Source organism: Ranitomeya imitator, chromosome 2 (assembly GCF_032444005.1).
Source record: "Ranitomeya imitator isolate aRanImi1 chromosome 2, aRanImi1.pri, whole genome shotgun sequence".
Classification (NCBI taxonomy): domain Eukaryota; kingdom Metazoa; phylum Chordata; class Amphibia; order Anura; family Dendrobatidae; genus Ranitomeya; species Ranitomeya imitator.
In genome coordinates this window covers 290,631,913-290,653,799 of record NC_091283.1, presented here as the reverse complement: position 1 = coordinate 290,653,799, position 21,887 = coordinate 290,631,913, and the positions used below count along the sequence as shown (strand labels likewise).

Sequence of the window (21,887 nt, the reverse complement as noted above, 5' to 3'; positions counted from 1 at the left end):
TGATCTGGAAAGATTCTAATGGTTGTAAACCTGAAATCATTGACCCTAGTGATTATAGCCATGTTGGAAGTATTTGCTTAAATGATGTTGTGTCAACAGATCATTTGTGTCCTGAAACTGGTGGTGATGAGGTACTGACAGAAATTGTACAGCTTTTTCCTTTTCTTTGGGCTCTGTTCAGGAATGAGGTTGGTACAATGAAGGATGTTGTTGTAAATGTGGAAGGGCAAGATCTTCCACCACAACGTCAGTATAAATTGCCTCCAGAATCAATTGATTCTATGTCAAAGATCATACAGGAATTGTTAGATCAAGGTGTCATCCGAAAGGCTAATTCTGTCAGTAACAATCCTTTGTGGTGTCTTGAAATCTGATGTTCTTATCGAATGATATTGGATTTGCGGATGTTTAACAAACATACTCCCAATGTAGCACCCATTGTTGCAGATACTCATGACATGATGGCAAGGCTGAATGCAAAGGCCAAACACTTCTCTGTACTGGATATCAGTAATGTTTTTTTCAGTATACCTCTTGAAAAGAGTTGTCAGTACAAGTTTGCATTTACTTTCTTGGATGAGCAGTATCTGTTTTGCAGGCCTCTATGATCTTTTAAAAGGTGAAAATAGTGATTACTTTGGTCCTTGGGGTGATGAACAACAAACCTCATTTGCACAATTGAAAATGAATTTACAAAATGCACCTGCTTTGTCCACAGTAGATCCTTCGGCTCCATTTGCTTTGCAAGTACACACATCAGAGACATCTGTGTCTGCTGTGCTGTTACAGTTGTAGGGAGAAGACTGGAGAATTTTGGGCTACTTTTCTAAGCTCTCAACCGTTGAAAGAGGGTTTGAGACATGTGCAAGACACTTGGTAGGTGCAGTCAAAGCAACTGAACACTTTGCTGGGTTCAACAAAATTACTTTACAAACTCCTCATTCTACACTAAAACTTCTCTTTGAGAACAATATCCCAGGTGTGTCACAGAGATTTGATCATTGGTAATTGTCATTGTCTCCCAAACAAATTGAGGTAGATTATAAGGCCAAATATGTTCTTCCTCAGTTGATGCAATATGAAGGACAAACTCATGATTGTTTACAGTCTTTTCATGATCCTAGTCCATCGCTTTTCAGACGGAAGCCAGAGGCAACAGATGAACCAATTTTTGTAGATGGCTCCAGATTCTATTCAGATGGGCACTATTATTCAGGATATGACATTTTTTATCCCAAAAGAGGACAGGTTGTAAAACGCAAATTACCAAGTCATTTTTTAGCTCAAAGGGCAGAGTTAGAAGTGGTAAAAATAGTACTACAGCTGAACGAAGCTGATGATCAGTGTCCCATTATAATCTACAGTGATGTCTGCTATGTTGTTAGATCACTGACAGATTATTTGCCAGTTTGTTAAAAAGAGAGGCTATGTAGATTCTTCTAATAAGACTCTTGTATATAGTGACACACTGAAAAAATTTTTGAGATAGCATCAAAAAACCCTATTTGTTTTGCTATTGTCAAAGTCCCTGCCCATAAAAAATCTGATGAATTATCTGTTGGAAATACAACCACAGATGTGTTAGCCAAAGAGGCAGCCCTGACAGGAGAAGAAATGTTTCAACCTGAACCTCTTGAGATTTTAGCAGTTCAAAGAACAGACATGCATATCCCTCCTTTTGTGGAAGAACAAGAAAAAGACCCAACTCTTGTTTCCCGGGTTGATCCAAAACCTCCCTTCTTTTGTGAAAATGGGGTTTTGTGTCATGACTTAAATGGAGAGTTGCGTCCTGTTGTACCAAAACATCTACAGGTTGAGTTCACAAGATATAATCGTGAAAGTTTGGGTCAACAGAAATTGTTAGGCAATGTCAAAGAGAAATTTTACTGGGAAAAGATGGAAGAGACTGTACAAAGTATTGTTCAATTATGTCTCATTTGTGGCCAAATTAATCCAAGACCAAAAGGACAGAAACCGCCACTACTCCGAACCACACCTGCAGATGGTCCATGGTCTACGTTACAAATCAACTACATTGGTCCGGTACCATCAGGTAAAAATGTTCTCAGGTATGTATTGGTTGTAGTAGACGTTTTTTTCTAAATGGGTTGAAATATTACATGTCAGGAAAGATGATGCTTTGTCTTCAGCTAGAGCATTAGTTAATCATGTCTTTTGTACTTGGGGATCCCAAGAATGATCTCCTCCGATAGAGGAAGTCACTTTACAGGAAAAATCGTGCAAGTAGTTTGTACTATTCTAGGGGTACAACAACAGTTCCATGTACCTTACCATCCACAGTCCGCTGGAAAGGATGAATAGAACAATAAAATCCAGAATTGCCAAAATACTCCTTTTGAACTAATGACGGGAAGAAAAATGCCATTAACTTTTCCACATGAACCATTTTCGTCCACACCTCAAAAAGATGCTGTTGCAAGGTCCAAATGGTTGCAATTGTTGCAGCAAACCTTGACAACCATTCTTCCACATGCTGCATCAAAAATGCAGAGAATGGAGCTACCATATGAATCCAAATTCAAGAAATGGGCTCTAGTGATGATTAAAGCTTTCAGGAAGAGTGGACCATGGGAAAGTTACTGGGAAGGTCCATTTGAGATCATTTAAACCATGGGACAAGGTATGATTCTTGTGCAACGAGCATCTAATGTGGTTAAAAATACCCGCAGACAACAGAGTGTGGGTACATGTCGATCAATGCAAATTGTATGTTGCAAAATAATGATACTGCATTTCTTTTAGGAAGAAATGGATTCCAATAAGAGCTGGAATATGAAACCCCATGTTCTTGATGGAAGGGATGCCACCCCAAACCTTCAGGAGAAGAAGACATTTCCCAGGAAAAGCTACTGAAGGGAATCAAATTTCTACTACTTTGTACTAATTCACCTGTGATCTACGCAGAAGATATTTTACATCATGGAACGAATACTAGTGAAGTGAATGAACCTTTCAAAAGAACTCTACGTTGACAGAAACCAAGAGGATCTAGTCTACAAAACCTAATAGATGAAGACATACCAGACGATTCAGTAGATATTACCGGAAACATTTTAATGGGTTATGGTGTAAAATGCTGTATTGAGCTGCACTTGAACAATTAGAAACAAAATGTAAGCATGAAGAAATGTCTAAGGTAATGGACAGGATAAAGTAATTAATTATTCATGTTTCCATAATCATACCTCATGACCTGCCAGAGTGGAGAATGTACACACGATACATGATTTGGTGACACCAGTAAGCGCAGACAAGATTTGTTTCCAAGTTATGTCAGAAATAGAAGTTGTTTCTGCATTTTTTTCATCTTGTGTACAAGCCGAAAGTCTGACAATAGGTTTATATTGTATTGGGGGAAATGTGAAAACTCTCACAAAGAAGGAAGGAAGTATTAATATTACATCAACAGGCTGAAGAAATCTGAAAATCCTTCCGATACAGTTCAAATTGTCACAAATAATTTTCCTTGGGATTTGTGGACAAAATAGATAAAAAAAAAGGCAAGTGTTTGTTAAATGTGTTAACAAAACAAAGAAAAGAAGCTGAAATTGTATTCAGACATGAACAAGGGAATTGAAATGATATTGAACATGAGTGGACGAGTATGTCAGGCTCATCTTGGTGGAGAAATTTAGTATCAGTAACTAGCTGGTCACAGTCTGCAGGAAAAATGGCAGCAGGAAATGTATTACCTAATCCAATTGTTATTACATTTACTGTGGTTTTGCTGTGTATAATGTATCAAATAGTTATGTGTAAAATTAAGAGAATTTATAAAAAGATAAAGACACAAACAACTCTGCTCTGTACATATTGTACACGCACCGCTCAGCACCGTACACCTGGTACACACGTAGCTCCACTGAACACACCCTGTACGCAGGCAGCTTCACTCCATATATCTTGTACACACGCGGCTCCGCGCCGTACACCCCGTACACACACGGCTCGGCTACATCAAGACTAAACCCCTCCTGACCCCACACATAAACTTCAGCTCTTCCAGCAACATTATAAGCAGCACAGCAGAGTCCTGCACACAATGAAGCCCCCGATCATGTGACCACTGACTCCTCCCCTCCTGTGACCTCATCACAGGTCCTGTGCGCACGGAACTGCCATATATGTGGTGTACAGCTCTGCAAGTGAAGGTATGTGGAGATTCCCCATTACTGGCGCATTAATATTAGAAATATATTGCTTGGTCTTCCGGACCTTATCTTGACCTCCACTGTTCCTGTTAACTGCTATTTCTTAATTACATTTAGGATTGAGGAAAGGGCAACTTGAAAACGCTTTATTATTATTATTTATTGTTATAGCGCCCTTTAATCCATGGCTCTTTACATGTGAGGAGGGGTATACATAATAAAAACAAGTACAATAATCTTAAACAATACAAGTCATAACTGGTACAGGAGGAGAGAAGACCCTGCCCGCGAAGGCTCACAATCTACAAGGGATGGGTGAGAATACAGTAGGTGAGGATAGAGCGGGTCATGCAGCGGTTTGGTCGATCGGTGGTTACTGCAGGTTGTAGGCTTATCGGAAGAGGTGGGTCTTCAGGTTCTTTTTGAAGGTTTCGATGGTAGGCGAGAGTCTGATGTGTTGTGGTAGAGGGTTCCAGAGTAGGGGTGATACGCGAGAGAAATCTTGTATCCGATTGTGGGAAGAGGAGATAAGAGGGGAGTAGAGAAGGAGATCTTGTGAGCATCGGAGGTTGCGTGTAGGTAAGTACCGGAAGACGAGGTCACAGATGTATGGAGGAGACAGGTTGTGGATGGCTTTGTACGTCATGGTTAGGGTTTTGTACTGGAGTCTCTGGGCAATGGGGAGCCAGTGAAGGGATTGACAGAGGGGAGAGGCCAGGGAATAGCGGGGGGACAGGTGGATTAGTCGGGCAGCAGAGTTTAGAATAGATTGGAGGGGTGCGAGAGTGTTTGAGGGGAGGCCACAGAGCACGAGGTTAAGGTAGTCAAGGCGAGAGATGATGAGGGCATGGACTAGGGTTTTTGCAGATTCTTGGTTGAGGAATGAACGGATTCGTGAAATATTTTTGAGTTGAAGTCGGCAGGAAGTGGAAAGGGCTTGGATATGTGGTTTGAAGGAGAGATCAGCATCAAGAATTACTCCGAGGCAGCGAGCTTGTGGGACAGGGGAGAGTGGGCAGCCATTTACTGTAATGGTTAGGTTCGTTGGGGGGTCGTGTGAGATGGGGGAAAGATGATGAATTCTGTTTTGTCCATGTTAAGTTTGAGAAATCTAGCGGAGAAGAAGGATGAAATAGTGGACAGACAATGAGGGATTCTGGTTTCTGGAGGGAGGTAATGAGGGATTCTGGTTAGTAGGGAGGTAATATCTGGTCCAGAGATGTAGATCTGTGTGTCATCAGCATAGAGGTGATACTGAAAGCCATGAGATTCTATGAGCTGTCCCAGGCCAAAGGTGTAAATGGAGAAGAGCAGGGGCCCAAGGACTGAACCTTGTGGGACTCCGACAGATTGGGGGCGAGGTGAGGAGGTGGTGTGTGAGTGAGAGACGCTGAATGTCCGGTCTGTTAGGTATGATGAGATCCAGTATAGGGCCAAGTCTGTGATGCCAAGGGATGAGAGGGTCTGTAATAATAGGGAATGGTCCACTGTGTCAAAGGAGGCAGCCGACAGGTCGAGGAGGAGGAGGACAGAGTAGTGTTGCTTGCTCTTGGCGATTAAGAGGTCGTTGGTGACCTTAGTTAGGGCAGTTTCAGTGGAATGTGACCGGAAGCCAGATTGTAAGCGGTCAAAGAGGGAGCAAGAAGAGAGATGGGAGGACAGTTCAAGGTAAACGTGTTGTTCCAGTAGTTTGAAGGCATAATGGAGAAGTGATATAGGGCGATAGCTAGATACAGAGGATAGGTGTGATGGAGGCATGTTTAAAGCTTGAGGGGAAAACACCAGTTGTTAGTGATAGGTTGAAGAGATGGGTTAGGGTTGGGATGAAGACTGTGGTGAGGTTTGGGATGAGGTAGGATGGGAGCAGGTCAAGTGCACAGGTGGTGAGATGCGATCTTGAGAGTAGAGTGGAGAGTTGATCTTCTGTAATGGTGGAGAAGTTGGTTTTGGAGGTGGAGGGCTGGCAAGTCGGGAGGAAGGGCTCTGGGGGTTGTTGACCACTCAGCTATCAATCTTCTGCTTGAAAAATGAGGCAAAGTCTTCAGCAGAGATGAGTGGGGAGGGAGGAGGTGCTGGGGGAATGAGGAGAGAATTGAAGGTGTTGAATAACTGTTTAGGGTTGTGAGACAGAGAGGATATGAGAGATGAGAAGTAGGTTTGTTTAGCTGTGGCGAGTGTGGTCTTGAAAGTAGTGAGGGACTGTTTGAATACGATGAAGTGCTCGTTGGAGTGGGATCTTTTCCATCTGCGCTCAGCAACCCTGGAAGCTCGCCTCAGTTCTTTGGTCAGGCTGGTGTGCCAGGGCTGTCTGTTGATTTTGCGAGCTTTGGTATGTGTAAGTGGGGCAGCAGATTCCAAAGCTACAGCTATTGTGGTGTTATATAGAGCTGCAGCGTCATCCGCATTGTGTATGGAACTTATGTCTGTGAGAGGGAGGAGGGATTCAGAGAATGAATGTAGGTCAAGATGTTTAAGATTTCTGCGAGGGTGTGAAAGTTTGTGCGGTGGGGATTGTAGACATGGAGTGGAGAGAGATGAGAATGTGAGAAGGTTGTGGTCAGAGAGTGGAAGAGGTGAGTTAGAGAGGTTAGATAGGAAGCAGAGGCGGGTGAAGATGAGGTCCAGTGTGTAACCATCTTTGTGAGTGGCTGCAGAAGACCATTGAGTGAGGCCGAAGGAGGAAGTGAGAGATAGAAGTTTAGTGGCAGCTGAGAGGGAAGTGTCCATGGGGATGTTGAAATCGCCCATGATGATAGTGGGGATGTCCGCAGAAAGGAAATGAAGTAGCCAGGTGGTGAAGTGGTCAAAGAAGGTGGTTTATCTTCTTATATCCTTCTCCAGCTTTGTGGGCCTCCACCCTGCTAGGCAGCTGCTTAGAACCCATGACTGCTGTTTTTTGGCACAAGGTTAGAGGAGGCTGGGTTTTTACAAAGCTGGGAAATTTGCATCACCTGGCCTTTGCTAACAATGATAGTGAACAAGCCGTAACCCTAACAAGCTAATTAAGGTGTGAAACCTGGGTCAAAATTATCTCAACACACAAATCTCCAAGCGTGCCCAAACTTTTTCATCACCCCCTTTTCCTTTTTGTACTTTTTAAAATGTAAAAAATGGCTAAAATAAAAGGGAAATGTGACATCTTGCCTTTTAGACATCATTTAATCTTTAATTTGCTTAACTGTTCACAATAACAGCAAAAAACCTCATTTACAATTGGGATAATTTTCAGTTTAGTATTTAGCAGCACATCTGCACTTTTATTATTTCCCTTTTTGCACAGTAACATTGCATACACTAGTCCCATATTTTCATGTTTCTTTTTAAAATATTTTTATTAGATTTTGTATTAAAAACTGGGATTAGGGAAATGAGGGAAGGGTTAACAGTGGACAGAGGAAGAGATTAATAAAATTAGAGAACCCTAATAACAGTCTCTAACAAACAAATACTGATTTGCAATTTGAAGAATGTTGTATGTAGATGTCATACTTAAATGTATACAATTCCAAGGAAAGAGGCACAAAATGGCAATTTTAAACCTTAAATTTGCTGTTCCAGATCTTCCATTTCTTAGAATATTTGTAAACACTGCTATTGTTAACCGCAAATCTCCATTCCAGAGCGCTATGTTGGTGAATTTTGTCCAAAATATCTGAGAATTTGGGTGTTTCATTTTTTTACCACCAGAATGCCAATGCATTTTTGACAACTAGGAGGATCTGTATAATGACATATCTAACTGGGGGTCAAATTGCTCCATGTCAAGGGAAAGAAGCTCCCTTCGAGGGGTGATCATAAAGTTTTCAGAAAAGGAGTTAATATGGCGCGATACCTGGAACCAGAGATTTTTTTATTTTCGGACAACCCCCCAAAAAAGTGAGAGATTACTCTGTTGTCCGCAGTCTCTCCAACATAAGGCCAGTCTCACACGTCAGTGTCTCCGGTACGTGAGGTGTCAGTTTCCTCATGTACCGGAGACACTGACACACATAGACACATAAAAATCAATGCATCTTTTCAGATGTCATTGATTTTTTTTGCGGACCGTGTCTCCGTGTGCCAAACACGGAGACATGTCAGTGTTCGTGGGAGCGCACGGATTACACGGACCCATTAAAGTCAATGGGTCCGTGTAAAACACGTACCGCACACGGACATTGTCCGTGTGCAGTCCGTGTGCCATGCAGGAGACAGCGCTACATTAAGCACTCTCCCCCCCACTGGTGCTGAAGCCACGATTCATATGTTCCTTGCAGCAGCGTTTGCTGCAGGGAACATATGAATATTAGTGTTAAAAATGCAGATCCAGGTGTTTCCCCCCCCCCCCCCCCCGCTGTGATTAAAATACTCACCTAGCTTCCGGATCCCTCGCCGCAGCGTCCTCTTCCAGCCGCAGCTTCTCCTGTATGCGGTCACGTGGGGCCGCCGATTAAAATCATGAATATGCGTCTCCGCCTCCCAAAGGGGCGGAGCCGCATATTCATTACTGTAATCGGCGGCCCCACGTGACCGCATACAGGAGGCGATGCGGCCAGAAGAGGACGCTGCGGCGAGGGATCCGGAAGCTAGGTGAGTATTTTAATCACAGTGGGAGGGGGGGGACCTGAATCTGCATTTTAAACACTAATATTCATATGTTCCCTGCAGCAAACGCTGCTGCAGGGAACATATGAATGGAGCTTCAGCACGATGCCGGGGACAGCGCTAAACTTTAGCTCTGTCTCCGGCACGCTCCGTGTGGTCCCCAGTGGGCACACGGGCGGCACACATGTGCCACACTGATGTACCACAGAAACGTAGGGCACACGGACACGGATAATTCCGGTATCGATTTTTTTCTGGTACCGGAATTATCTGGACGTGTGGGACTGCCCTAAGGGAGAGTGTTCCTGGTTTATATGTGACAATATGATGGGAGTTAGATACCATCTTGTCATTATTTTACAATAGGACTCGTGGAACGCCATTGATATGTTTGACTGGTATGTTCTTTTATAGTGCTATCCCATTGTTCAGTTCGCAAGCCTGTACCAAGGCCTGACTCCCACCTCTTCATATATATGTTTTTAGATCGAACATTGTCCTTGATAAAGTAACTATGGTGCGCCCCCAGACGCAGGGCCGTGGCTGGACCCGGTCTGTGACCCTGCTAAGGGGCGTCCAATGAAAGGGTGATGTAAGTTTGTCAAGGTTTGTGACACCACCTGTGGTATTCGGTCAGGGTGACCGACGCTGCTTAGGGGTCCGCTGGGGTGATGGAATGGCAGCTAGATGGAATACCTTCCCACAGGTGAAGTGTTTCCCCAGGGCTTCCCAGTAGTGTAGGTAGCGATGATGTGAGGCGCAGTTAATAACGAGGACACGGGGTTGTAGTCTCTTTACCGTTTTACTGAAGACTTTGGGATCCGCAATCCAGAGCACTGCTAAAAGGGCTGGCTGAGTCTGGCCGGTCCAAAGGCACATCCAGAGTTCCCTTTGCAGGTGGAAATCAGTGCCTACCAACTAGCGCCTGTGTGTTGTAGTTCTTCCCTGCTGAGCATTCGGGATAGTCCTCACAACTTTCGTATTCGTTCTTCTTCTCTCCGTCCCCCAAGTATATCTGGCTAGGACGCACCCGTTTGACGGGAAGGCTCAGAGCTATTCTGGGACCCTAGAGACGCCCCTCTCCACGCTTGCCCCCTATGTCTGCTTAGGTGATGTAAGGTAGACAGCCAACCTATAATCAACTGTCCTGCCGCTGTTTGAAGTAATGCTTGAAGTCTGTTACTTCCTCGGCGTTCCGGCCCCCGGCTACGCGCCTCAGTAGGATGTTGCCGTTCTCGGGGCACGACTCCTACTGGTATCTCCTTGTGCTGCGATTTCGTTTCTCACTTCTCCACAATATCCTTCGCTTCGTGTCCTTCCTTAGGATGCCGCCGCAAGGTAGTGCAGGCGCGGCTCCGTAGCAATCTGTCCTTCTGCTAGGTACCTTCCAGGAACCCACTCCTGACAGGTCCTCCCTGGAGCTCTCCCAGGCTGCGTTCTCCCTAACTTCCTATCCAACCCCCAGTTTTACCAGAGTGTGAGGAGTGGCCTAATACATAGTGCCTTTTGCTCCCCCTGGTGGCCGGAGTGTGAAGTGTAATGTGTGACTGTGATACCTGGTCAGGTGAACTCCTTTAGTGCAATCAGACATAACATCACTCCCCTTAGTGGCAGAGCGACATTACTGCAACGACCAGGACTCTGGGGCGCTGCAACTATATAGGTTACTTAGGCTCCAAATATTTTTATTGTTTAGGTTGCACAGCAGTGAAGAAAGGATTTCAAGATTCAAGGCTTTACTGGTCAGTTTTTGTATACGGTCCTTTAGCATAATAAAAAGGACCAGTTCAGAAGAAGGTAAGTTGTATTTAGATTTTATCTTGCTGAATGTAAGGAATTTAATCCCATTGTGAATATTCCCAATTCTCTTAATGCCAGATTTGTTCCATGATTCGGTCAGAGGGAGGTTAACCCCTTTCTGTCATTGGACGTACTATTCCGTCCATGTGGGGTGGGCCCTACTTCCCAACGACTGAATAGTACATCCAGTGCGATCGGCCGCGCTCACGGGGGGACGCTATGTGCCAGGAGCGGTCACAGACCGCCCCCAGCACATTAACCCCCGGCACACCGCGATCAAGCATGATCGCGGTGTGCCAGCGGTATAGGGAAGCATTGCGCAGGGAGGGGGCTCCCTGCGGGCTTCCCTGAGACCCCCACAGCAACGCGATGTGATCGCGTTGCTCCGAGGGTCTTCTACCTCCTTCCTCGCTGCAGGTCCCGGATCCAAGATGGCCACGGCATCCGGGTCCTGCAGGGAGGGAGGTGGCTTACCAAGTGCCTGCTCAGAGCAGGCGCTTGGTAAGCCTGCAGTGCTCTAAGTCAGATCGGTGATCTGACAGAGTGCTGTGCAAACTGTCAGATCAGCGATCTGTGATGTCCCCCCTGGGTAAAAAAGTTGAAAAAAAAATTTCCACATGTGTAAAAAAAAAAAAAAAAATTCCTAAATAAAGAAAAACAAATATTATTCCCATAAATACATTTCTTTAAATAAAAAAAACAATAAAAGTACACATATTTAGTATCGCCGCGTCCGTAAAGACCCAACCTATAAAACTGTCCCACTAGTTAACCCCTTCAGTAAACACCGTAAGAAAAAAAAAACGAGGTAAAAAACAACGCTTTATTATCATACCACCGAACAAAAAGTGGAATAAAACGCGATCAAAAAGACAGATATAAATAACCATGGTACCGCTGAAAGCATCATTTTGTCCCGCAATAAACGAGCCGCCATACAGCATCATCAGCAAAAAAATAAAAAAGTTATAGTCCTCAGAATAAAGCGATGCAAAAATAATTTTTTTTCTATAAAATAATTTTTATCGTATAAAAGTGCCAAAACATAAAAAAAAATGATATAAATGAGGTATCGCTGTAATCGTAATGACCCGAAGAATAAAACTGCTTTATCAATTTTACCAAATGCGGAACGGTATAAACGCCTCCCCCAAAAGAAATTCATGAATAGCTGGTTTTTGGTCATTCTGCCTCACAAAAATCGGAATAAAAAGTGATCAAAAAATGTCACGTGCCCAAAAATGTTACCAATAAAAACGTCAACTCGTCCCGCAAAAAACAAGACATCACATGACTCTGTGGACTCAAATATGGAAAAATTATAGCTCTCAAAATGTGGTAACGCAAAAAATATTTTTTGCAATAAAAAGCGTCTTTCAGTGTGTGACGGCTGCCAATCATAAAAATCCGCTAAAAAACCCGCTATTAAAGTAAATCAAACCCCCCTTCATCACCCCCTTAGTTAGGGAAAAATTAAAAAAAGGTATTTATTTCCATTTTCCCATTAGAGCTAGGGTTAGGATTAGGGTTAGGGCTAGGGTTAAGGCTACATTTAGGGTTGGGGCTAAAGTTAGGGTTTGGATTACATTTACGGTTGGGAATAGGGTTGGGATTAGGGTTAGGGGTGTGTCTGGGTTAGGGGTGTGGTTAGGGTTACCATTGGGATTAGGGTTAGGGGTGTGTTTGGATTAGGGTTTCAGTTATAATTGGGGGGTTTCCTGTTGTGAATTCTGTTGTCGGGGTCCCTCCTGTGGTCATGAATGGTACTTCGGCTGGTTCTGTCCATGGACTTCCTCTGGTGGGTGTTTCTGAGTTTCCTTCCACAGGTGACGAGGTTAATTCGTTAGCTGCTGCTCTATTTAACTCCACTTAGATCTTTGCTCCATGCCACCTGTCAATGTTCCAGTATTGGTCTAGTTCACTCCTGGATCGTTCTTGTGACCTGTCTTCCCAGCAGAAGCTAAGTTCCAGCTTGTATTTCTTTGGTTTACTATTTTTCTGTCCAGCTTGCTATTTTTATTGTTGTCTTGCTTGCTGGAAGCTCTGGGACGCAGAGGGAGCGCCTCCGCACCGTGAGTCGGTGCGGAGGGTCTTTTTGCGCCCTCTGCATGGTCTTTTTGTAGGTTTTTGTGCTGACCGCAAAGTATCCTTTCCTATCCTCGGTCTGTTCAGTAAGTCGGGCCTCACTTTGCTAAATCTATTTCATCTCTGTGTTTGTATTTTCATCTTTACTCACAGTCATTATATGTGGGGGGCTGCCTTTTCCTTTGGGGAATTTCTCTGAGGCAAGGTAGGCTTTATTTTTCTATCTTCAGGGCTAGCTAGTTCCTTAGGCTGTGCCGAGTTGCATAGGGAGCGTTAGGCGCAATCCACGGCTATTTCTAGTGTGTTTGATAGGATTAGGGATTGCGGTCAGCAGAGTTCCCACGTCCCAGAGCTCGTCCTTTATTATCAGTAACTATCAGGTCATTCCGTGTGCTCTTAACCACCAGGTCCATTATTGTCCTGACCACCAGGTCATAACAGTTTCCACTGTTTAGGCACATCAGGGGCTCTCGAAACGTGACATGGCGTCCGATCTCAATTCCAGCCAATTCTGCGTTGAAAAAGTAAAACAGTGCTCCTTCCCTTCCGAGCTCTCCCGTGTGCCCACACAGGGGTTTACCCCAACATATGGGGTATCAGCATACTCAGGACACAATTGGGAAAATACAAAAACTGGGGGCTAAAAAATAATTTTTGTGGGAAAAAAAAGGATTTTTTTATTTTCACGGCTCTGCGTTATAAACTGTAGTGAAACACTTGGGGGCTCAAAGTTCTCACAACACATCTAGATAAGTTCATTGGGGGTCTAGTTTCCAACATGGGGTCAATTGTGGGGGTTTCTACTGTTCAGGTACATTAGGGGCTCTGCAAACGCAATGTGACACCTGCAGACCATTCCATCTAAGTCTGCATTCCAAATGGCGCTCCTTCCCTTCCGATCCCTCCCATGCACCCAAACGGTGGTTCCCCCCCACATATGGGGTATCAGCGCACTCAGGACAAATTGGACAACAACTTTTGCGGTCCAATTTCTCCTGTTACCCTCGGAAAAATACAAAACTGGGGGCTAAAAAATAATTTTTGTGGGACAGAGAATGAACTTCAATCCAATATTGCAGCCATCATGCAGCCAGCGGGTAAGGAAAGGGTGAATCAAAAACCCAAAAATCCCGCCTCCATGGCTGAAGATTGTTCCCTCCAAATTCAGGTGACAGTGTCCCTTTAAAGCTAATAAGTGTAGAGGAAATTTTGTAACTTGTTCAATTTTATTAAAGATTTTGTATGGTTTAACCAATGTTCTCCAGGCAGAAATTGCGGATTGAAAAATGGGATGTGTCGTTTCCTTTTCTGATTTATGGAACAGGAAATTGAAAAAAAGTTCCCGAACAGAGTCCATATTACTGACGTCCCTCTCCAGGCAAAACCAAGCAGGGTGCACCTTGTTGTTATTAAACCAGTGCCAGCTTTGCTTGACTAATGAAGCCAAGTAGTACACGCAAACCTGCGCCTCCTCTACCTTTGTGTTTATAGAGAATGTCTAACAACACCCTAGCCCTCCTACCGTTCCATATGAAAGAATATATTAGACTTTGGATCTTATGGATAGAATGGTATGGAAGGATTACTGGGAGGGTCCTGAAAACATTAAGGACCTTGGGTGAAATAAAGGACTTGATTGTTAGTATTCTTCCAAATATAGAGAGATCTGATTGCGCAAAATATAAGATATCTTGGGAAACAGTGTTAAGGATATTATCCAGGTTGCTCCTTACGGTTGCTTTAATTGTGTCTGCTATACTGATTCCTACCATAGATGGGTTATCCCCATAATGTAAATTCCATTTGTTTCTTTAAATTTTCAATCTCAGAGTCACTCATGTTAAAGGCCAGGAACTTGGATTTATGGGAGTTAATTTTAAAGTATGAAGTTTTGGAGAATAACTCCAGTTATAGAGAAAGGGCTTTGATAGATTTTGTGGGTTCAAATAACATGAGGAAAAGGTTATCCACAAACAATCCTAATTTAAAGTGAAATGACTGCAAATTAAATCCTTGAATTTCTATATTCATTCTAATTCTTTCGGCTAGGGGCTCTATAGCAAGAACAAACAACAGGGGTGACAAAGGACATACCTGTCTCGTCCTGTTGGAAATGGGTATTGCCTCTGATAATGAGTTATTGGCGTAAATTCTAGCACCAAGGCCTGAATAAAGTGCAAAGACTGAGGAAAGGAATTTGTGATCAAAGCCAAGTTTATAAAGAGTCGCTTTCAAATATGACCAGTTCAACCTGTCGAAGGCCTTTTCTGCATGTAATGCCAGAAAGGCCCTTTGGGATTTTGAAGTTTTAGCTATGTTAATTAAATTTACCCTTTTGGTCCTATGTGACGCTTGACGTCCTTCTGTGAAGCCAATTTGGTCATCTGACAGTAGATAAGGGAGAATGTTCTTTAAACAATTTGCAAGTATTTTGGAGTAGATTTGAATATCATTGTTAATAAGTCTGTAGTTCTGTACCCTCTCAGGGTCTCCAACACCTTTGGGATCACAATAATAATCACCACCTCCAACATATCTTTGGGGAATGAACCCCGAGAGGATGCCAATTCAAAGGCAGAGACCAGGTATGGGGCCAACAATTTTGAGAATGATTTGAAATATTCGTTAGAGAAGTCATCTGGTCCAGGTGCTTTTTGAGTCTTTAATTTGTTGATTGTGCTAACTATCTCTTTCTCTGAGAATGGACTATTAATATATTCCAAATCTGTCTGAGTTATTTTTGGGAGATTGAAGTCCGTTAAAAAGGCATTAATGGAGTTTGGATCTACGGTAGGAGTTGAAGGATTATCTTTCAGGTTATATAAGTTGTGAAAGAACTCTGCAAAGGATTTGACTATGTCCTTCTGTGCGTCTTGGCTTCGCCTGAAGGGGAGGTAATTTAGTTTATTCTTCTATTAATTCTTTCTTTTTTGAGTTTTGCCATCATGCATTTAGTTGGCTTGTTTATAGATGAGTTTACTTTAAACTTTGAAGCTTTGGTGACTGATTCGTATTCTTGGAAAATTTCAGATCTTAAATTTTGTCTTAGATTTAAAATTTCTGCCTGGATAGTAGTAGGGGAAGGTACTTTCAGATTATATTGTTGTTCCTCTTTTTCACTTATTTGGGCTTACAGATTGGTAATTTTTTCTTTGTTCCTTTTTTGTATCTTGATGAGATCTGAATAAGGCCTCCTCTGAGGACTGCCTTATGTGCATTCCATAGTTTGAAAGCGTCTATCTGGTCAGACAAATTTTCTTTAAAGTAGCTGTTTACAAGGTTTTCTATTTCGAGTTTAACCCCTTAGCGACCGCCGATACGCCTTTTAACGGCGGCCGCTAAGGGTACTTAAACCACAGCGCCGTTAATTAACGGCGCTGTGGAAAAAGTCCATAGCGCCCCCCAGAGGCCGATTTTCTCCGGGGTCTCGGCTGACCCCAGAGAACATGATTCGGGGGTTTTTTAACCCACCCCGCATTTGTGATCGCCGGTAATTAACTGTTTACCGGCGATCGCAAAAAAAAAAAAAAAAAAGCGATCTCTTTTTAATTTTTCTGTCCTCCGATGTGATCGCACATCGGAGGACAGAGAAAAGGGGTCCCAGGTGGCCCCCCAATACTCACCTAGCTCCCCCGATGCTCCTCGTGTCTCCCGGTGGGCGCCGCCATCTTCAAAATGGCGGGCGCATGCGCAGTGCGCCCGCCGGCCGGCACCGGGAGAATCTTTGGGGTCTCGGCTGCCGGGGGTAGCCGAGACCCCAAAGAGCATGATCGGGGTCGGTATTAACGACCCCTGTTTTGCGATCGCCGGTAATTAACTGTTTACCGGCGACCGCAAAAAATAAAAAAATAAAAAAGTAAAGTGTAATTCTCTGTCCTCTGATGTGATCGCACATCAGAGGACAGAGAAATAGGGGGATTCGGGGACCCTAGCATACTCACCTAGGTCCCTGGATCCTCTTGCTGCTCCTCCTGGCCGCCGGCAGAAGAACATGGCGGACGCATGCCCAGTGCGCCCGCCATCTGTCTCCATCTGCCGGCCGGCAGGAGAACAGCAGTTAGGGTTAGGGGTAGGGTTAGGGGTAGGGTTAGGGTTAGGGGTAGGGTTAGGGGTAGGGTTAGGGCTAGGGTTGGGGCTAAATTTAGGGTTAGGGTTGGGGCTAAATTTAGGGTTAGGGTTGGGGCTAAATTTCGGTACGGGGCCGTCGCAATGCGTCTGCCCGACATACCGACGCACGTTGTGAAAATTGTGCACAACGTGGGCAGCAGCTGTAGTTTTTCAACGCATCCGCTGCCCAATCTATGTCCTGGGAAGGAGGGGGCGGAGTTACGGCCACGCATGCGCGGTCAGAAATGGCGGATGCGACGTACAAAAAAACGTTTCATTGAACTTTTTTTGTGCCGACGCTCCGCCAAAACACAACTGATCCAGTGCACGACGGACGCGACGTGTGGCCATCCGTCACGATCCGTCGGCAATACAAGTCTATGGGCAAAAAACGCATCCTGCGGGCACATTTGCAGGATCCGTTTCTTGTCCAAAACGACGGATTGCGACGGATGCCAAACGACGCAAGTGTGAAAGTAGCCTTAGGGCTAGGGTTAGGGTTGGGGCTAAAGTTAGGGTTAGAGCTGGGATTAGGGTTAGGGTTTGGATTAGGGTTGGTATTAGGGTTAGGGTTGGCATTAGGGTTAGGTTTGGGATTAGGGTTAAGGTTAGGGTTGTGATTAGGGGTGTATTGGGATTAGGGTTAGGTTTGAGGCTAGGGTTGAGATTAGGATTAGGGGTGTGTTGGATTTAGGGTTTTGATTAGGGTTATGGTTAGGGTTGACATTAGGGTTGTTTTGGGGTAAGGGTTGTGATTATGGTTAGGGTTAGTGATTAGGATTATGGATCAGGTTGGGATTAGGGTTAGGGGTGTGTTGGGGTTAGGGTTGGAGCTAGAATTGGGGGGTTTCCACTGTTTAGGTACATCAGGGGGTCTCCAAACACGACAGCCAATTTTGCGCTCAAAAAGTCAAATGGTGCTCCCTCCCTTCTGAGCTCTGCCGTGCGCCCAAACAGTGGTTTACCCCCACATATGGTGCATCAGCGTACTCGGGATAAATTGGACAACAACTATTGCAGTCCAATTTCTCCTGTTACCCTTGTGAAAATAAAAACTTGGGGGCTACAATATCTTTTTTGTGGAAAAAAAAATATTTTTTATTTTCACGACTCTGCATTCTAAACTTCTGTGAAGCACTTGGGCATTCAAAGTTCTCACCACACATCTAGATAAGTTCCTTGGGGGGTCTAGTTTCCAAAATGGGGTCACTTGTGGGGGGTTACTACAGTTTAGGTACATCAGGGGCTCTGCAATCGCAACATAATGCCCACAGACCATTCTATCAAAGTCTGCATTCCAAAAAGGCGCTCCTTCCCTTCCGAGCTCTGCCATGCGCCCAAACAGTGGTTTACCCCCACATATGGCGCATCAGCGTACTCGGGATAAATTGGACAACAACTATTGCAGTCCAATTTCTCCTGTTACCCTTGTGAAAATAAAAACTTGGGTGCTACAATATCTTTTTTGTGGAAAAAAAAATATTTTTTATTTTCACGACTCTGCATTCTAAACTTCTGTGAAGCACTTGGGCATTCAAAGTTCTCACCACACATCTAGATAAGTTCCTTGGGGGGTCTAGTTTCCAAAATGGGGTCACTTGTGGAGGGTTTCTACTGGTTAGGTACATCAGGGGCTCTGCAAACGCAACATAATACCCGCAGACCATTCTATCAAAGTCTGCATTCCAAAACGGCGCTCCTTCCTTCCGAGCTCTGCCGTGCGCCCAAACAGTGGTTTACCCCCACATATGGGGTACCAGCATACTCAGGACAAATTGGACAACAACTTTTGGGGTCCAATTTCTCTTGTTACCCTTGTGAAAATAAAAACTTGGGGGCTAAAAAATCTTTTTTGTGGAAAAAAAAAATATTTTTTATTTTCACGGCTCTGCATTATAAACTTCTGTGAAGCACTTGGGCATTCAAGGTTCTCACCACACATCTATATAAGTTCCTTGGGGGGTCTAGTTTCCAAAATGGGGTCACTTGTGGGGGATTTCTACTGTTTAGGCACATCAGGGGCTCTCCAAACGCGACATGGCGTCCAATCTCAGTTCCAGCCAATTCTACATTGAAAAAGTAAAACGGCACTCCTTCTCTTCCAAGCTCTGCGGTGCGCCCTAACAGTGGTTTACCCCCACATATTGGGTATCAGCGTACTCAGGAGAAATTGCACAACAACTTTTGTGGTCTAATTTCTCCTGTTACCCGTGTGAAAATAAAAATTTGTGGGCAAAAAGATCATTTTTGTGTAAACAAAAGCGATTTTTTATTTTCACGGCTCTACGTTATAAACTTCTGTGAAGCACTTGGGGGTTCAAAGTGCTCACCACACATCTAGATAAGTTCCTTAAGGGGTCTAGTTTCCAAAATGGTGTCACTTGTGGGGAGTTTCCACTGATTAGGCACATCAGGGGCTCTCTAAACGTGACATGGCGTCCGATCTCAATTCCAGCCAATTCTGCATTGAAAAAGTCAAACGGCGCTCCTTCACTTCTAAGTTCTGCGGTGCGCCCTAACAGTGGTTTACCCCCACATATGGGGTATTGGCGTATTCAGGAGAAATTGCATAACAAAATTTATGGTTACATTTCTGTTTTTACACTTGTGAAAATAAAAAAAATGGTTCTGAATTAAGATGTTTGCAAAAAAAAGTTAAATGTTCATTTTTTCCTTCCACATTGTTTCAGTTCCTGTGAAGCACGTAAAGGGTTAATAAACTTCTTGAATGTGGTTTTGAGAACCTTGAGGGGTGTAGTTTTTAGAATGGTGTCACACTTCATTATTTTCTATCATATAGACCCCTCAAAATGACTTCAAATGTGATGTGGTCCCTAAAAAAAAATGGTGTTGTAAAAATGAGAAATTGCTGGTCAACTTTTAACCCTTATAACTCCCTAACAAAAAAAAATTTTGTTTCCAAAATTGTGCTGATGTAAAGTAGACATGTGGGAAATGTTATTTATTAACTATTTTTCGTTACATATCTCTCTGATTTAAGGGCATAAAAATACAAAGTTTGAAAATTGCAAAATTTTAAAAATTTTCGCCATATTTCCGTTTTTTCCATAAATAATCGCAAGTAATATTGAAGAAATGTTACCACTAACATGAAGTACAATATGTCACGAAAAAACAATCTCAGAATCAGCGGGATCCGTTGAAGCATTCCAGAGTTATAACCTCATGAAGTGACAGTGGTCAGAATTGCAAAAATTGGCTCGGTCATTAAGTATCAAATTGGCTCTGTCACTAAGGGGTTAAATTCTGGGATTTTAAATAATGTTGGATTGTTTTTCCAGAGATGAGTAAATTCAGGAGAGGGGCCCAAGAGAAATTCTGCAAGCACTGGTGTATGATCAGATAAAGTTTTCTTCAGAAATTTTATATTTTTACCCTTGGTCAGGGTAAATATATTTGTATGAATTAAGTCTATGCGGGAGGACGTCTTATGCACATCTGAAAAGTGGGAATATTTGCGTTGACGAGGTATTTAACCATCGGAAGGTATCGTAGCGCTCATTCTGAACTAGCCAATTTTTTAGCGCCAGTGCCTTGTAGCGAACTGAGGAGGAGCAGGAGTCTAAAGTGCTGTCAGGAACCATGTTAAAATCTCCTAACAGTATAAGATCCCCGGATTTGACTTTGTTCATTTTCTTTTGTAATTTGTTCAGGAATGAAATGTGTCTAGTGTTTGGGACATATACTGTATATTCACTACTGTGCAAGGCCTATTATTTAGTAGGCATATGAGGATATAATACCTACCCAAAGAGTTCGTTATCTCCTTGACAAACTGGAATGGGACAGGGCTACTTACCATCGTGATGACGCCTGCTTGTTTGGAAGAACACAACGATTTGAATACATGGGGAAAGGTTTTGTGTTGGAAGACTGGTTGGCCGTCAATTGCCATTTTAACGTCCTGCAAACATACAAGATCAGCATGGGTGTGGTTAATCTCTTTCCATACAGCAAATCTCTTATTGGGGCTATTGAGACCACTAACTTTGTATGACAAAATATTCATTATCAAATAAAAGACAATGCATTAATAGTACAGGAAAAAGGGAGCAAAAAAATTACAGACTGCAATCGGCCTTTTAACGTGAGCCAAAATAGTTTAACTTGCAAAAAATAGGAGTTCTCCTGGAGGACTCTAAACCAGTTGGTGTCTCACCTTAATGTGGGGAAAAAAAAGCAACCCAATAATTTGTGGCTAAGATCCCACAAAGACACCATTGTTCAGAGTTTGATTGACAATATAAAGAGAATGTTTTCCCCTCCTAACCATTACCCTTATTAAACGCTGGTTCTTCCATAAGAAAATTTATGAACCTTGAACCCTCTTGGGATGAGTTAATTGGGTAATTTTTGGTGTTATACCAAACCAGGAGCTTTGTGGGGAAACCCCACCTATAGGGAACTCTAAGTTCTCTGAGTTTTAAAGTCACTTCTTTGAAGGATCTTCTTGCGTCCATGGTTGCATTTGAGAAATCTGAGAAAAATCTTACTATTTTTATATGGTTCAGGAAATAAGCACCTCTCTCTGATGCTTTTTAAAATAATTTCTTTGGTTTCAAAAAAATGAATTCTGAGGATGGTATTTCCTGGTTTATCCTGTGGAATCCCGTGGGAACATGGGAGATGGTGGATACGGTCGATATTTAGTTCCAAATCTGACAAATTGGGTACCAATTTTTTTAATAAGTTTCTTGTGTGGCCTGAAAGATCATTTTGAGGAACTGATTCTGGTATGCCTCTAATCTTTAAATTGTTCCTCCTGTTACGATCTTCCAGATCCAGATTTGAGGTCTGTTTGAAAAGATAAATGGTATCGTTATCCACCAGAGTCAGCCTTTTTTCCGAACCTCTGATTGAAACTACTGCATGCCTCCTGGAGAGACAGCTTGTGTCTCAAACCCGATTCTCATAGAGTTACTGAAGGATTTTTAAAGAGGCCAGCCAAAAATCCCTCAGTAACTTGTTTACTGGAACCGAGATATTCATCTAGGTTAACTGAGGGAATTGGGGCTGCCATTGGTGAAATGGAGGCAGCATGATCATTTTTAATCCTCTGTTTCTCTGGGCTATTAGGTGAGTAATTGTCTGAAAGGCTATCTGACTCATCTGTAGAAG

The 21,887-nt window shown here is 43.3% G+C and overlaps 1 protein-coding gene across 2 annotated transcripts in view; it reads left to right on the top strand.

Moving 5' to 3' along the window:
• Window positions 1-4,095: 4,095 nt before the first annotated feature.
• LOC138663250 (zinc finger protein 420-like) overlaps window positions 4,096-21,887 on the top strand; it is a 66,772-nt gene continuing 48,980 nt past the window's right edge. Inside the window, exon 1 of one of the 2 annotated variants that reach the window (XM_069749422.1) lies at window positions 4,096-4,172. In XM_069749422.1, coding sequence (XP_069605523.1) covers window positions 4,146-4,172 — 27 coding nt within the window. In that variant the 5' untranslated portion in view covers window positions 4,096-4,145. The remainder of the gene's footprint in view (window positions 4,173-21,887) is intronic. The other variant, XM_069749421.1, reaches the window with a different exon arrangement.